At 39.8% G+C, this 17710-nt stretch overlaps 2 protein-coding genes across 2 annotated transcripts in view; both read left to right on the top strand.

The window, feature by feature from the left end:
* The window catches only part of myo3b (myosin IIIB), a 55196-nt gene extending 42703 nt beyond the window's left edge, over positions 1 to 12493 (top strand). Inside the window, exons 33-36 of the mRNA XM_068572458.1 lie at positions 4955 to 5055; positions 5433 to 5479; positions 5836 to 5993; positions 12447 to 12493. Of these exons, the coding sequence (XP_068428559.1) occupies positions 4955 to 5055; positions 5433 to 5479; positions 5836 to 5947 (260 nt within the window). The 3' untranslated portion in view covers positions 5948 to 5993; positions 12447 to 12493. The remainder of the gene's footprint in view (positions 1 to 4954; positions 5056 to 5432; positions 5480 to 5835; positions 5994 to 12446) is intronic.
* Positions 12494 to 15733: 3240 nt separating this feature from the next.
* On the top strand, positions 15734 to 17589 carry sp5a (Sp5 transcription factor a). Its single transcript, XM_068571772.1, has 2 exons — positions 15734 to 16043; positions 16378 to 17589. Exons 1-2 carry the CDS (start codon positions 15993 to 15995, stop codon positions 17455 to 17457), a joined length of 1131 nt encoding a protein of 376 aa, XP_068427873.1. The 5' UTR covers positions 15734 to 15992; the 3' UTR covers positions 17458 to 17589.
* The last annotated feature ends 121 nt before the right edge of the window (positions 17590 to 17710 follow it).

Here is a 17710-nt window from a genome sequence, read left to right as displayed (position 1 = left end):
CTGTGGTCTGGGAGAAGTCAGGTGATTGCAGCACGTGATTCGGAAAGTAAATCAATACATCTTTAATGTATTCCACTAAAAATCCCTTTTAGCAGCTCTTTTATGTTGTTTCTGAGGAGCGTTTTGATTTTCAAGGAATTTCAAAGTGGTATAAAGAGATATAAAATGAGTCTTCTGCTGCTCTTTGAAAATGAAAGAAATACCTATCTCAAAAGAATTCCAGCCCCCTTTACTTTTTAAAAAGCAAACATGTACAATATGTAAGTTTCTCACTGAGAAGAGCAAACTCTTCTCTGCTTTCTTTTGATATGGAGAAATCAATATTGTATGAACTGTCTCTTCCCAGTAGACCGTTATTCCTCCCCACCCCAAACAGCAGACATTACCCACGATCATTTAGCAAACCCCTAGTGTGAGCCACTGGCTGACCCTTTCCCAGCTCCGTCTGCTCACGTCCAAGCCACGCTCCGCTGCTGGAGGCCAGTCTGGCAGCCTTGTTGCCTGTAATATATCTGCAGGAGCAGCATTCCTCTGGGGCTGGCCTGGATCGAATGGCAGTGATTTCCCAAACAGAGGCACAGAGATGGGAGTTCTGACCCATCCTCTGATCTGTTACACGCTCTAATGGCTGCAGGTCAAAATGGATAAATGCTGATGCTCAACTCCCATGTGTCATGTTTCGGGCTCCAGATCTGCATAGTTCATTTTAGGAAAACACCGTATTGGGATTTTCTCAACCAATATTGCAGTAGTAATTTAAAACACAATGTTATTGTTGTAAGCATAATTAAAGCGATTCTTTTGTAATAATACAGCATTTTAATTATTAAACAAATTATGATTGACCCAATCTCAATAACACATTTGTGTTGTGTTTACAATAATTTAAATAAAAAAATGCAGCGCAATGGTTCTCATGCTAAGCATGCGCTGATGATGAGCATGCCATTGTTAAACATTGCACAATGTTCACCGTCTGAGTTTATCTCGTTAGCATGCTAACATTTGCTAATTAAGCAATCAACACAAAGCACAGCCGATGGAAATGTTATGTGTTGGGTCATAAACCAAAGTACCAAATGAATGTTTTACCCGATGATGACGCTTGATAAAATGTCAGGGGATCATCAAAGGTATTATAATTTGTCCTAAGGGAACCATGAATATTTCATGACAATGCATCCAATTGTTGAGACCATCCAGAACCACAACTATCAATCTCATGTTGGCGCAAGAGGAAAGGTCGCTGCGGTTCATCACAGCGACAACGTATCCTCATACAAACGGGCAGTCGTGTCTAGATAACTCTAGATTTGAGGAATCACATCTATCTCGCCAGAGTTTCTCAAATCTAGGGTTACTGGTAACACTAGTTCTTCTCTCGTCCTCACAGTACATTTTGTTTTTACTCTTTATACTGCACCCCACAGCCTCATGAGCTTAAACGCCTTTGTGCATGCTCAGAGGTTGTGTGCCATCTGTGGAGGCTTGCGCCATATAAATAAAGCTTGACAGATTGCAAAGCGCGTGGTGACATGTTAATGTAAATATATTCGATGGGGGAGGGGAGGGGGCTGTTTTACTTATTGCATTTAAATATTGTCCACTGTACAGCAGGTCTTTCAAGTCTTTGAAAATGAAATACCAAATACTGTGTACATGCCAGTGACATTGTTTGTATTGCATTTCAATTTTCAAATATTATTTAACATTTGAATATTGTTCACTGTACAGCGGGCTGCAACTTTTTTTTTTTAACTTAAATGTCAAACGGCTTTTCTATTCCACACCAACCTACAGCGAGCATGTTTATTTGGAAGCAGACGTAACTTATTTTTTGGGGTTTGGCCAACTCACATACTTCATGTTCGAGAGCTTAGTAAATTTCCTAACAACAGTCGCCGTTAAAGCCAGTAAGATCTTTTAAGACACAGTTGGTACAGCGGAGGGTCTTCAGCCAACAGGGTCAGAGATACTGACCTGAGTGCACTGAATGCAGTCTGCATCACTTTTTTTTGATTTGTGGAGTTGCTTTTTTTTTTTTTTAATATCTTTGTTGACAACACAGACAATTTTACAATGCGATAGAAGTTTAGAAATTTAGTTCAAAGACGTTAGGATTAATTATTTGTGATTGAGTGCTTTGATACAATTTCAGCGGAATAAAACGTTTGCTTATGAAATCCATTACTGCATCATTAGCAGAACAATGTTCTACATACAGACATTGCTTTAATTAAATGTAAGGTGCAAACATGTTATGTTAGTTTATTTTAGTTTCATCACAACACGTCACATCGCTCTTTTACGTCTCACAAATGAAGCGGCAACGTTGTACAATTGATCTCAATCTAATATTTGAACCGAAGCGTTTTTGATCTAGCCGAGTGACACTTCTTGTTTTGAAGATATACACACAGCCTTTTTTTTTTTTAAAGCTATTTTTCTTCAGCACATGAGATTTATCCAAATATCCTCTCATACTCAGAGGGGGACACAGATTCACACAGTGGACGGTTTGCACCTCTGAGGCACGGATAGATAAGATTCACGGTAAAAGTTAGCTAATATCTCAGAACTGACAGGAACTTTCTGGGCATTTACAAAGTGTGACTTTAGTAAACCTGCACCGGTTTGAATAACATCAAGAAAGCTGAGGAAATATGGGGGGTGGAGGGGGAGCTTGCTCTTTGATGTATAGGATTGAGATGTGATGAGGTCTGTTCAAAGTGAGTACAAAGTAGTGTTAAGATGGAAAAAGCAAATGCAGCTTTAGTCAAGGTAGAGAAGCCGAGGTAGCAAGAGATGATGAAGAAATGTCCTGTCTCACCCGAAACGTAGGCAAAGAAGATGAAACGTTATCTGACATTAAATATAGATGCTTCCTTGTAAAGGTGTCTCGGCTTTAAAACACACTTTTGTAACCTATAAATGTTGAAACCCTGGGAGTGCTGTAGAAGGAGAATGTAATAAGCCTTCATAATTGTGTTATGTTTGAATAATCGCGGAGCTCGTTATCTTTAGTATGTCAATATCCTTTCTGTGGTGCAATGAATAATTAATTATTCAGTGCACTGTTTTGAACAATCAGGGAAAACAACGCTACGCTGGCAAAGATGAGGTCATCTGCTTGAATGGAAGCAGCAGAGAGTAAAGAACAAGTCATTCCCTGAATGGGAATCATAAATGACTTCTTTCTATGACTGTTAACAGATAAGCCACATCTTGTAATTGTGTCATTGGTTTTAGGAGGGTGAACATGTACATCTAGATTATTGTAGATCTGCTGAGTCAGTGTAGAACCTGTTTGACCTGATAATAGCTACTCTTCACTGTAGCTTTCATTAAAATCACCACAACACTTGAATTGTATTGGTGCAGCATTTTAACTCCTTTAGCCTCAACAATTAAAACCAAATTGATGCTTGATACCATAAGACCCATGTGAAATAACTCTCATTCACTTTTTTTGCAGACAGTTAGAAAAGAAAATTGATATCTCTCATCTGTGTACACTAAGTATGAACCGCTAGTCATTAGCATAGCTTAGCATAAAGAATGGAAACAGGAGGAAATAGCTAGCCGGGCTCTGTCCAAAAATAACAAAAGCCACATACCGAACACATAGGATTATTTTACATGTCTGTGTTTGACAAGAACTGGCTGCACTTTAGTGCATTTTTTTTCTCATTAGTTACTAACTAACTTCTACTTGTGTTCATGTATTACAGAAAACTGTCTTCAGCACACAAAAAAACATGTTAAAGACAAAACAGACACTCTCAACAACTCCCTACAACCTTCCTCATTAAAGCCTAGCGATGCAGCGCTAACTAACTCCTTCAATTACAGGATAAATCAATGTTTGACTCCTCACTGCGACAAATGTTTGAAACCGCATTGAAAATAAATCCTCTACTCAAGCTAAATGTATTAAATTGTCCTACATAATATGAAGTGACTCAAACATTTAATTATCGCTGACAATAAAATATGTTTTTACACATCTACACAATATTATTATAACTCATTATAACTCATACATATTGACTAAAATACAGTATCAGCATTTTTCAGTCTGTTACAGTCAATTACGTCACCTTGTTCATTTTTAGGGACTGTTTGTAAATGACTAAAGCAACTTACACAGCTGTCGTGTTTGTATTAACTACCCAGCACTGCATTTGTAGTCGTCTTGGTTTTTGGCCATTATTAACTTTCATGAACTAATAACAACAACTGAAGACAAAGCCCAGATCGAACGACGGTGTGGTAGTGACCTGTCAATCACAAGGTAGCCACGCTCTGAAGCAAACCCTCTAATGGAACCATAATTTACTAAATGAACTTCATGCCATATTGAAGAAAACTTAAAACTAGCAATTGATTCATTATTAAAATGTTTACTGAGGACTTCTTTTTGCAACCAGAGAAGTTGGCTTTTGAACAAATGCAAGTTTATAGCACTTCCATATTGGCTTCACTTTCCAGACCTCGTGGTTTCAGTGTGAAGGAATGCTAAGATCTCATCTGAGCTCAGTGTAAACACCTTCAAGACTTAGTTTTTTTTTGTGGGTTAGGATCACATGTAAAGTGAAAATTCATTCTTGAATACCTCACACCCCTCTGCCTCCTCCGTTGTAGCTAATTAGCAAATTGAACTCTAGCATGCTACGCACCTGTTAGGAAACATAAACATATGTTGTTTATATGTGTGGATGTATGTAATGTTAAGCTCTTATTGAGTCAGCCCATCGATGAAATTACATAATCTTCAACCTCAACCAACGTAAATTTAAAATACGTTTCTGCTACTTTGTCACACATGGGTGCAGATTTACAAAGTGGAGGGCAGAAACAGTTTACTGCTGCTGTCATCACCATCAGTATCATGTCGGTGCTTGTTGTTGTTTTGCTTGGTTGGATCACTGCCCTCATTTTTCCTCTGTTGCAGGTCCAGTGATGAAGCTGCAGCAAAGAACTCCTCGCCGGCGGGGCCAGCAGCCCAAGCTGCTCAACAGCCCTGAAGACAGCCTGTACTACAACCAGCTAAATGTGAGTTCAAAGTGCCGATAAAGGCCTTTGTCTGACTTTGGTTCCACATGATAATACAATTAAACCTACCTGTGCCAGACCCTGGAGCCCCACCCCCACGCTTCTCTGCCTCTTGTCTTGAACATGTGCTTATGCTCTTTATCTGTTGCTTTCATGTCAGGATGTCTGCCTTCACGGTGAATAATTGATGTGGTTTATCAAAGCTGAGCAAGATGCATGCTTCATCAGACTCACTTGAGCCCTTTGATCAGAAAAAATTATGCTGTGACTTCTGATATTATCAGCATCTGCTCGCATTCAACACAAAATCACTTTGAATTAAAAATTAATGACTCTCTGCTCATCTTTTGACTGTGTGCTCTTGGCCCTTTCCTCAGAGAACTCTGGATTACCAGGGGAGCAAGAGGAAGCCGAGAAAACTTGGGTAAATAACTGCTTTCCTACTTACAGCAACTCTAAACAGAGCAGGCCCTTTGTGGAATAGGAGAATCCAGAAATGGAGTTGTTTTCTTATAATGTAAATGGAAAGCCAAAAATACCAGGCTTTTTATGAGCAGTTGCTCTGCGTCATTAGAGAGGGGGTTGGTTACATATTAAGGCTTTGTCAGCATGCTAATTTTAATTGTTGAAGGTCTATCTTATATTTGTACTATAAATGACATCCTGGTTCAGCTCAGTATACTTAAGATGACTCATGTGCTTCAATGCTTTATCTGCAAATACTGTTTCACATCACAGTTACTTTTTTTTTCTACTTTCTGGTCTTCTTTGCCATCACAGTCAAATCAAACTGCTGGATGGAGAAGATGAGTACTACAAATTACTGTCAACTGTGGAGTCAATCCCTGAGGAAGAGTACGCGACCGACCGCCCCCTCTCCCACTCTTTCTAGTGGGCTTCTCGTCAGTCAGAGCTGAGCCATACAACCATGTCAACCGGTAAGACAGACGCACCAGACATGTAGACAGACACTCCAAAGAACATCCGTAGTGTTAGAAGTGTTGTGGTATGTGGAGCAAGTAGCAGCCGGCCAGAATAAGCGACCTGCACAGGCGATGCCCTCAGCTGGTAAACCAAAATGGTCGGAAAATGTTAACAGGAACGACTTCATCATGAAGTTGACCGATTACAACAGCATTGTGCTATTTTCTGTTTAGTAAGCCTTCATATTTGTATAGCCATAGTGCCTGAATTTTGTTAGAGATGTTCAAATCTGTAAGAAGAGGGGAAGAAGACGCCAAACTTTTTTCCAGTCCTGTGCTTGACTTGCTGCTGTTGTGTCTCTCAATGTGGCAAAAACATGTAATAATTTTATGGCGTTTGTCATTTTTCCAGAGGCCTTATACCCTTTATGAGAAATGATCATTCAGTTTAAAAACTGCTGTGAGAATGGTACAGATGTTGCATCAATAAATGAAAGAATGACAATACACGTAACACAAAGAATACATCATCATATAATGGGGAGATTTGTAATGAAAAGCATTTTGCAAAGTCACAAAGAAACCTTTAAATGCTGAGTATCCAGTTGCAGTTGTAATGTCAAATGTGTAAGCTCTATGCCAGAGCTGAAAGAACATATTATGACAAATAATTCTCCTCTCAAACAAAAGAAATGTTTTCAAATGGTCCCAGTTGACCGTGTGTAGGACCATCGCTCAAAAAGAATCTTGTGCCCGTTTGGGGCGTGGCTGTCTGGGATGGGCGGGTTGCCAGTATGTAAAAATGTTTCCTGATGGCGAGTAGCTTGAGTCATGCCTTCGCTATCCGAGGAAAAAAATTATATTTCTTCCGTATTTGCTTATTTCCGCATTGTGCAGTTCACAGTTTCCCCAACTTTCACACTACAGAATCAATAACTTTTATATTAAATCCCTTTTTAAAACCCATTTTTATAGAATTGCTTTAAATTGATGTTGTCCTTTCATGTTTTTATTTTTTTATTTGTATGATTTATTGTGCAGTTCTTTTGTCCCCGTGGTTTTGTTTGTATATTTTATATATTTGTTCTTCTTTTTGGCTTTTTGTTTGGTTTGGTTGTGTTCAATGCTTTTATCGTATGGTATTTTTTGTTTGCCTCCATTTGGGTCGTGTTTATGCTTTGCAAATCTGTGAAAGCACTTTGTGAACTCTGTTTTTAAAAGTGCTATATAAATAAAGTTATTATTATTATTATCACTACGTCTGTGGGTCCCTATCAATACACCTGCCGAGTGTGAAGTGGATCGGGATGAACAGTTCTCAAGATATGCGACACAGAGACACACACAAACGTACATACAAAAGATTCCTCGCTTTATATTTTGATTACGTTGATAATGACATAAGCTAAGCAAAAGAAAACAAGTCATGAGATTTTTATGCTTTTGTATTATCTCAATAAATGACAATCACTTTTAATTATAAGGATCATCAATTATTTTAGTTTAGCATCTATACTTCTTTCAGCATTGTTCCACATTTACGATAAGGAGCACTTCATATTGGAGACAACGTTTCTGCTTTCAAATTCAGTGGTGTTCACCTGACTTGTGAAATCTACCTATTTCTGCACGTCATGTCTATTGTCTAAAACGGATCCAGAAACAAATCCTTCTGAAACCCCAAACTCTCGCTCTGAGTTCTCCCAGAGCGAGCCGCCTCTAGTTAGAGGGGCTTTGTGCTGTCTGAGTGCTGGAATCACCACATATAGCCCACAGAGGCAGAGCAAGACCTCACTTTGAATTTCACCCTAAATACAGGAATTTTCTTTTAAGATGTGAAGTGTCGGAAATACAGGGCTGGCGAGTTGATTTGTAGAGCTTTTTTTTTTCTTTTTCAATTTGCATATCATTTACTGCATCTCCCTTTGTTGACACCCGAGGGCCTGAGAGGAGATTTTGATCTTAATAGGAAGAGTAGGGTGGTATGACTGAGGATCTCATCCTCCTTACACTCAGCGGGGAAAACATTAGAGCTCTGCCTAGATAGCGAGACAGAGATAGCGGCTCACTTAGGTTCAGGTTCATGCGAATCCTGGTGGGTTTAAAGAGTCCCAAAGTGTTCATCAAATCTCATTGCTTAGTACTATGAGGGTCAGACTCGGACTGAGACTCTGAGGACTGACTCTGCTCGTAGTGGGAGTTTGGATACTATATTTAAAACGAGCTATTCAAGAATGTAAATGTATTACAAGTACAAGTCTTGCATTCATGTTACAATGATGTTATACCACATACAAGAATACCAGCAGAAGAATATGCACATATTTATGTAGAAAATGGCTCCTGCCATCGTTATATTATTATACATTATTGGTATATTATTACAGATGCATTCATCTGTTAGCAGCACTTTATGTAGCAGTTAATTGAGGTAACTTGACCCTTTATGCTATTGTGTAGTTTAATCTGTAGCAATCCATTTTATTTTATAAGCTCATATAGGTTCATGTGCAAACAAACTAGTAACTACAGCATTTTAATACATGTAGTTGAGTAAAAAGTTACAATATTTCTCTCTAAATTGTATATAAACTAGTGGTATAGAATGAAAATATTCAATAACTTCCCAAAGATTTTACTTTGGTACAGCACGTGAGTAAATATACTTTGATACAATCCATCATTGCATTATCTAAAAATTACGTTGGTAATTTTTTTATATCAATAAATCCTGGTTCTTTGAAATATGTGGACTGTCCCTCAAAAAAGACACACAAAAAAGACAGAGACGAAATCAGCTGCTTTTACAATCACATAATTAAGTTGCATCAATAAAACATGCGTAGTCTCTTCAAATCATTGTCATATATAACTAAAAGAGAATCTAAGAATAATACCCCAGACCACTGGCAGTGGTATAATGTGGTGTCACAGTTCTTTCAGAAGCATTTCACCTCCGGTTGTAGCCAAGGATCCTGCAATAATTAAAATCCTCGTTGTGCATTACTCCCTTGCTGGGATAGTTAGTTCCTCTGAAGAGCAGTCTGAAATAGGTCACCCCAGCACCCTGTAGTGCATCTTAAAAGTACACTGAATCAATTAAGTGTGATCATGCTCCCTTGATTATTTTGGCCCTGTTTTGCCACGGAGAGGAATTTCAAATAGGCTCACTAGCTTGAATAACAAGGTTGGACTGTGGTGACAAATGGTTCCAGAGTGGGTGTTTCTTCCCCTGTTTTTCTCTGCCAAATTAACTCCCTGGCTGATTGCCTGCTTTAGCATATGAGAGGAGGTGAGCGGAGGTGTGTGCGTAATTACCTTGGTTAGCTGATTATGTGTTGCAAAAGGCAAATGTTATGAAATACTGTCGTCACTCTCACGAAAGATGTTCTGACCTCATGAACTGAGGCTTCTGTGTTTGCTTGGACTCTTGGTCTTCTTGTTGGTCTGCAGGCGGGATGCTGAGGGACAGACGCTGTGTCGAGTCAGTGTTGGAGGCCTGACACCTGTGTTTTCTTTAATACGTCTGCGTAAATCCAGCTCCCTCTTGTTTTTCCTCATTAAATCTGACAACATCTGGTGTGCGAGAGAGGACTCCTTTAATGTGGCTAACGTTACTGCTGGTGTTATTCTTGCCATTTTAGCTATTTGCTTCATGCACCGCACTTTCATTAAAGCAACATCCATGGTAGCCCCAAACACTGTTATCCAAAGTTTTAAACCACCTTTATGAAAATCGCTCGAGCCGCAGCCTTAACAAATGATGAAAAGCTTTTATTTTCTAAAGAAGCATACTTACCTCTTCACCTAATAGTGATGTCTCACTTCAAAGAGAGAGCACGATTAGGCCAACATTGTCCTGTTTCTATATCCTTTGAGTTCAAAGGGAGAGTTTGAATACCAGTATTTCATGTGCAGCCTTTTCAAATACTGTTTTAATGCAGTTTACGTGCTTTTGATACATCCAGATGTGTCAAATTTCACAACAGTAGAATATATCACACTAAATTATGATTGCATACCACAGCTTCTTTGAGTAAAGATTGAATGCCACATCTTGTTTTGTCATAGTTTTTGGTCCCACCAACTTCAACGACAGGGGACAAACACATCTATAGCTACAAGCCTCGCACTGTGGAGCTCTTTACCGGCTAATGATTGGTGCCAAAGAAAGCGACATACATGAGCGTCAACCAGATGTCAGATGTGTGTTGAGGGCTGTGAGCAAAAGAACATTCCCTAAAGACGGCATTAATAAAGAACTGGTTGAGCCGGGTAGAGACAGAGAGAGAGGCATAGAGGAAGGAGGAGATAAAAGAGTCTGTTGAGTAGGCTGCATACATCAAAGGTCCCTTAATGACAAGGGATGCCATTAGGGTTACAGTGGCTTTTGTTTCAGCTTCCTCACACCTGCAGTTTGTTGAGGGCACTTAATGCACTGTTTTGTTGTTAACATTTGCATGAGTATAAACTGCATGCATGAGGAGATAAGAGTTTGTTCCCGGCTGCTAATCTTGGTGGTAACCCAATGTTTTGGTCAGAAAGAGCTTTCTTTATAATTGCGTAAAAGAAATGTGACCATTCAGTTGCTTCCTTGTGTAAAAGCAAATATAAAACTAGAAGAAGGTTCACATAGGACAATAAAAACAGAAGGGAAAAAGCTGTTATCCTCTTTGCCATACAAGATACTGACATTAAAGTTTTCTTGGAGCCTCCGGTGCTGGAATGGGATTTGACAAATCAGAGCGTGAAATTGTGATTAGCCTCTCTCAGTTTGTAGAAGGAGTGGGGCACGAGCAACTTGGCATGGCCAAAGGTGTAACCTGTTATGTTTTGCCCCGGTGCTGCTTTCCCAGATGGTGGGACCAGCTGCCATTGAATAAACGCTGGACGGGTAACAGTGTGAGAATTACCACGGCCTTGTTTCAGTTTGGGATGCGTTACAAAAAGCTTGTCTTTTTACTACTGCCAGAAGGAGCACGGACATATCACCAACCAACCTTTTAAATGAGGTCAAAATAAAGCAATGTCTAGTACAAGTGTAAAAAAAAAAAAGTGTAGTTGTCCATGGAGACCATAATGCTCTTAGGACACCTGTTCAATGGTCTTTCCCTCTTTCAACTTTCATTTTATTAATATTTTTAGGCTAAATGAGGGATTGACATGAGCAACCATGCACTTGTCGAAGAACAGGGTCCTTTACTGACATATTTAATAGGTTGATCTTATAGGCAATTATATGTCAATAAAACTTGTGTGTGAATGGATTCTTTCCATTATTTTACATATTGTGTCATAGTATCAAGATAAAGTTACATTTCTTCATATATCCCCAAAGTATCTTGAATTATTTAAATTAACACTTTCTGTTAACATTACATGTTATAGTGGGATAAATAATTAATATTAATCTTACAAATCTGAATAAAAACTACTCACTGTGAAAGTAAAAGAATATATAATAAAACCTAAAACCTGCAAACCACTTGTTTTTAAATGCTGACCACCTCTAAATATCTGAGGATCATTTGGCATGCTATCACAATATATACAAGGATCTTCTTATTGTAATAATTCCTGGGAGAGCACTGCCGGCTGTAACCTTGAACATCATCATAGAAGGGGAGAGTTTCCCTCTTTAGGGCGGGATTAACGCATCCAGGGTGGGCTGAGAGAAGGTAAAATGACCTGTCCCGCCTTTTGTGACCCGAGGCCAATCCTGCACATTGCCAAGGCTTTGCTCTTTGCTCTTGAATATGCAGAAATCCCCAGCTTCATAGGCTCGGAAAAGAGAAAAAGAGAGAGAGAGGAGTGTATGGGGGGAGTTGTATCGCATTGCAGGGAAAATTAGTGAGACCAAAGTTGGAGTTTCTGTGTGTTGGGGGCTGCGAACAATGGCAGCTTTCTGTCAGACAGCAACTTCAAAGGTCTGCTGAGTGACTGCTCTGAGTTATACATTGTTGTAGATCACTGAGGAAATTCACAGATGTTTTCTCATACGAGACACCATTATAGCGGCTCAAGTACCCAGTAGCCTCGAGCATTTCTCCCTCTCTCTCCCACACACTCAAACTCACTCTCACTCTCACACTCTCACACATGCCCCCCTGCCCTCCCCCATCCCATCCCCATCTTTTCTGATATCTCTTGTATGAGACAGATGTGGAACCTGTTTTCTCTCCAGCTGTCCAGAGAATATGGAAAGTTTTTTTTTTTTTAAAAGGCTTGTATTGCGGCGTTGCCCACTGACTCTGAGAACGATGGATTTGACACTGTCAGGTCGGTCAAAATGATCAAAGTGTCAAGATCACAAGCAACACCATTAGCTCAGATCCATTTGCGATCAATACAATTATTTAAAGTGGTATATCACACAAATAAAGTGATTCAAATTGAACGATAGTGAAAACACATTTAGTGTGCTGCATATTTAGGATTGACAATTCAGTTTTTCTCTCTCTTCTCCAGATTGCCTTTGTCAACTTCGAACTGGATCCAAAAGAACTCAGCAGCACATTTGATATCTATTGTAAATGTATATTTCTAATAAACTAACATTTTATATGAGTCAAATAAATGTGTTTAAACTGCTGGCTTTTGAGCATTGTGCATTTTTCTTCTTCACCTGTTGACCTTTTAGTAAATGTTTTATTTTGTTTTGCAGCAAATTCAGATTTCTGATACAAAAATATGAGCCACCAGAAACTGACATATGGCTTTTCATGAATGGAGAAAAATACCTGTTTCACCATGCTGCTCTATAGATGTCACACCTGTGTGAGCTTTGTTTCCTGTAACCACCGCAAGGCCGTATCTTGTTTTTTTTAAATATTCTGCTAATCCCTAAATGTAGCCTCACACACATCTCCACCTCTTAACTGTATTTCTGTTGATCGACTCTCTGCTTTATGCGTTAGTGTTCTGTACGAAATACACGGATGGTACAGACTGATTCCATGTTTAAACCTTTGAGGCTGAAACTATTTCTGTAGGGGTTCCTCCAACTTAATTTTTCCATCAAATACCGCGGGAGAAATTTCTTTAAGCCAAACCACTGCTGAGGTGACCCTGTGAAACGTGAGGCACAACCATAAGACGGTAACGGTTTGGAGCAAGTAAATTACCTCAGGGACGGGACATTGTGTCAAGCACACAGTCATGAATTTCTTACAAACTATATCAAAGTCCTGCTCGGCCAAATCCATCCCTCAGCTGAAGTCCTATTGAGATGCATTAAAATGTAAGAACTTGCATTTAGAGCTGAACCGAGTATCTTAAAGGAAGATATCAATAATTTCGTAATTCTGATGGTTAACAAAATTCATGCAGTTGTCACATATGTCTGAAATGTGCCTTCGCAGAGCATGACAGCTCACATGTAAAGCTGATTTTAAGTGAAAATCCACCCTAAATTTGAATTAATATTTGCTATTTCAATATCCTCAATCAGTGCTGCTGTTCAGGATCCTCGTACTCTTACTTCTGTTTTAGGTGGATTTTCCCTTTACTTTAACAGTTGTCTGGTTTGACATTAGAGAACAGATTATAACGTTTGACATTTATCTGACATTTAAACCTGGAAGTTAAAACCAACTGACAGCACTTTTCTGCAAAAAAAACAAACTTTTAAAGTACACTCTAAAAATATTTACTGCAGTGACGCCAGTAATTTAATTGGTAACAGCTGGTTAACTGAGTGCACCACATTCAGCATTCATTCATTTTATAAACCTCTTTTCACCTGTTTTGAGCTCCTCGATGTTAAAATCCCAGGAGTATACTGACTCATTGGATAAACACTAGTCAAATGTTCACAACCTGGCAACCTAAAACTTGTTGAAAAAAACATTTGGTAATTTTATAATGATTTTTTAACTTTAATTTTGAGCTCCTTTTTGTAACTTCCTTGAATAGTAAAATGCACAAAGAGTATTCCCAAGTCACAACCAAAGGCTATATAAATGGTTGATATATAAATGGTTAATAAACAATACGATTGCGGTATAGATCGTTCAGGATCTCTCAATATGAGCAAGTGTTCGGTTGCCAGGTTGTGATAATCCCACTGGCGATAACTTATCCTTTGTTTGGTAATAATTTAGCTATAACATTAATACATGCTAACCTTTTTTGGGTGCTGGAGAAGCAAAAGGTTTTTTCACAACTTGGCAACCAGAAAGTTATTTGATTCGTTATTTCCAACTGATTTGTAAAGCATTAGTAAAGCATTAAGTTATGAACTGTGTATAAAATGTGTCTTATTGAAAGGTGTTTCAAATATGTATTGATCATGAAAAAACTTCTATTCAGCATTTAGAATGTGACCTGTAAGATGATTTTTCAGGTGTAACTTAAAAAAAGTATTCACACACTCTGGTAAAAGGCAGATTTAATAAACGTGGCTCAGGATTCAAATTGTAGTGACCTTCTTGTTTTCTTCATATTTGTATATGTTATGCACAATAAACTTCACCCACTGCTGCCATAAATTGCTGTAAACAAGGTTAATCTCCACTATTTCTTATTTTTAATCAGTCAACAGTGTGTGTACACCACTCCTGTAGCCAGTTGTGTAGTTTAACATGGCTCCAGTGCAGCCCAGTAGGACTCCTCCTTTCCCTCATGACTGTGTGTAAAGCCGTGGGAGAGGACTGGGAACATTAATCCCTTCAAAGGAACAGATCTAATTCAAAATCTGCCGCTCCAAACTAGTTGAGAGGACAGTGATTGTTTCTTCAGGGAAGCCAGATAAAGATCAGAGAGTTAATATAGAAAACTACAACTTTGATTTCGACTGTTCTGCCACAAAAGTTAGATATTAAGAAAACTGCATACTTTTGCCAACATGAAATGTTCCGTAAAACAATAACAGGACAAAATATGATATTGTATTCCAGTTTAGCCTTTGTGTTAAAGTTCCCACACATTATAAATACATCTGTTTAGTGGATGCTTCAGTGCACAAGACCCCTTGCTGAACTTCCACCCCAACCCAACGAAACAACGAGTATATAATGTAACATAATTGAGACATGCCCAATTCAAGTGTTGCTTTTGTCACCTGACTTAAAACAGAGGTTTTCCTTTTTGTCTCATGTTAAGTAACATGTTACAATTTGAATTAGCTAATGGGAATGTACCCTAAGGCTCTCAGCTTACATTTGGATTCTTAACAAAGAGAGAGAGGAAAAAAACTAAATTAGGAATAAGGTTGTGATAGAACACATGATTAAAATGAGTGAAGGAGAATTAAGTTTTTAAATAATTCAGAGAGGGTATAATTAAGTGTTTAATGCTGTGTTGTAGTTCAAAGGAACAACAAAGAAATTGTAATTCAAATTATAAATGTAAAAGAGACGCAGATTCTTGAGAGATGAGAACTTTGTGTTGAGTCACTTGATTTGGTCTCTTCCCTCCATCAAACAGTCAGGCAACGCTCTTAGAGATCTCCAGAGATAACAATGTCACATTGTCACATAGGGTTCTGCTACAAATCCTTAATTACAAAAAGAGGATCAGATGACTACAGCATCCAATACCGGGGTCTCCAGGCGGCATGGGGGTCTTTGATCAAGAAAATCCAATTATTTGTGTATATACATTTCCCACATAGTGATTACTTCATTAATTGTCCCGCCTTTATCTCCTCCCTTCCCATCCCCCCTAATAATCAGCTCCTTTATCCAGACCAACAAACACACCATAGGAGCTTTGTGGATTCAAAGGATTTGCTTTCCCCTCTCAAAGAGCCGCTATTCTTTGATGATTGGGCAGCGGCAAACTTCAAAGTAATAAATCTTATTTCTGACTGGCTGGCGGCCCACCAAAGTCCTTATCAAATTCTAAGAAGTGATCCCTCACTCTTCAGATAGACCAAGGATATCTCGGAGAGAGGAAGCACTGGAGAGTGGAGACCTGCTCGACGCGACATATTTGACTGCGAATGCACATATTTAACTAAATTAGCGATTTTATTTGTATTTGTTTTCATCGAGAGGGAGGAGGACGTTTACCATGGCAGCAGTGGCTGTACTGCGGAATGAAACACTCCAGGCTTTTCTCCAGGTTTGTGCGCAAGTTTCTGGTTACTTTGACGACTTTCGTAACTCGTAAACTTTCCCATTTACGTCTCTTTTAGTGTCTTGTGTCGTATAATTGTATTTCTCGCGCATATTGTTTGCGTCTGGATGACTCCTTCTACAACATAAATACAACTTTTAGAGGTCACATCGTCACGATTCAAGCGACATGGATCGATGTAGTACAGATGTAGACACGTCCTCGCATCTCGTATGCTAGTTGAATTTCAAAACGTAGCGTACGCGTGTTGTTTCTGTTACTTCGTCAAGTGTTTTGAATAATGATTGTAATATAGAAAATGTGTGTTTCGGTTATCCAGGATCGCACTCCAAACTCCTCTCCAGAGAACTGCAAGCACTCTCCGCTGGCTCTCCTGGCTGCCACTTGTAACCGGATCGGGCACCACCACGGATCCAACCACGCCGATTTCCTCCAGGTCCCTTACGACCCAACTCTTGGCTCCCCTTCGCGTTTATTTCACCCGTGGACTAACGAGGGACTACCTCAGAGCAGCCTCGGCTGCAATTCAACTTTCGGACTATCCTCCAAGCCGCAGCTGACTGCGCACATCCAGAGCTCCTTCAGCTCGCACCACGAGCTCCCCCTCACTCCTCCTGCGGACCCCTCGTACCCATATGACTTCTCCCCCGTGAAGATGCTGCCATGCTCCATGCAGTCTCTGCAGTCCTCCTGTCCCCCCACCTACGTCCCCGCCGTCAGTTACGCGGCCTCAAATCCCATCCCGCCCGCAATGCCAACTTTTGTCACGGGACCCTCCGGCCTTGTGCACCAGCAGCAGAGACAGTTGTCCCCAAACCCTGGAGAGGATATTCCGTGGTGGAGCCTTCAGCAGGGGAACCACGTCACTCACTCGGCTTCCCTCGGCCCCCATCGCTTCCAGCTGCAGAGGGGCTTGGTGCTGGGACATACGGACTTTGCGCAATATCAGACGCAAATCGCGGCTCTTCTGCACACAAAGTCTCCTCTCGCTACCGCGCGGCGGTGCAGGAGGTGCAGGTGCCCGAACTGCCAGTCCTCCACGTCCAGCGACGAGCCCGGGAAGAAGAAGCAGCACATTTGTCACATACCGGGCTGCGGGAAAGTTTACGGGAAAACTTCTCACCTTAAAGCGCACCTGCGGTGGCACTCTGGGGAGCGGCCGTTTGTGTGCAACTGGCTGTTCTGTGGCAAGAGTTTCACCAGGTCGGACGAGCTGCAGAGACACCTGAGGACTCACACTGGGGAGAAGCGCTTTGTTTGCCCGGACTGCTGCAAGAGATTCATGAGGAGTGACCACTTGGCGAAACATGTCAAAACTCACCAGAACAAAAAAAACAAGTGCCACGACAAGACACTCGAGCAGCACGTCAAACGGGAGGACACGAGGAATATGTTGTAACACACCGTGTAGTCTTGTTAAACAGCAGAATCACGAGTGCAAGTCAGGTACTCAGTGAGCTGCGTTTTTATAGAGTATTTTTCTTTAAATTTGTTGGTTTCTTACATCCTCAGAATAGTCTCTAATGGTCTGTGTAGCACATTATTGTATATATATATATATATATATATATATATATATATATATATATATATATATATATATATATATATATATATATAGTTCCATAAGTTAATTTGGGATCATGAGGTTG

Source organism: Clinocottus analis, unplaced genomic scaffold (genome assembly GCF_023055335.1).
Source record: "Clinocottus analis isolate CAN_PGR_092001 unplaced genomic scaffold, fCliAna1.0.p SCAF_12, whole genome shotgun sequence".
Classification (NCBI taxonomy): Eukaryota; Metazoa; Chordata; class Actinopteri; order Perciformes; family Cottidae; genus Clinocottus; species Clinocottus analis.
This window is presented reverse-complemented; position numbering and strand designations above follow the sequence as displayed.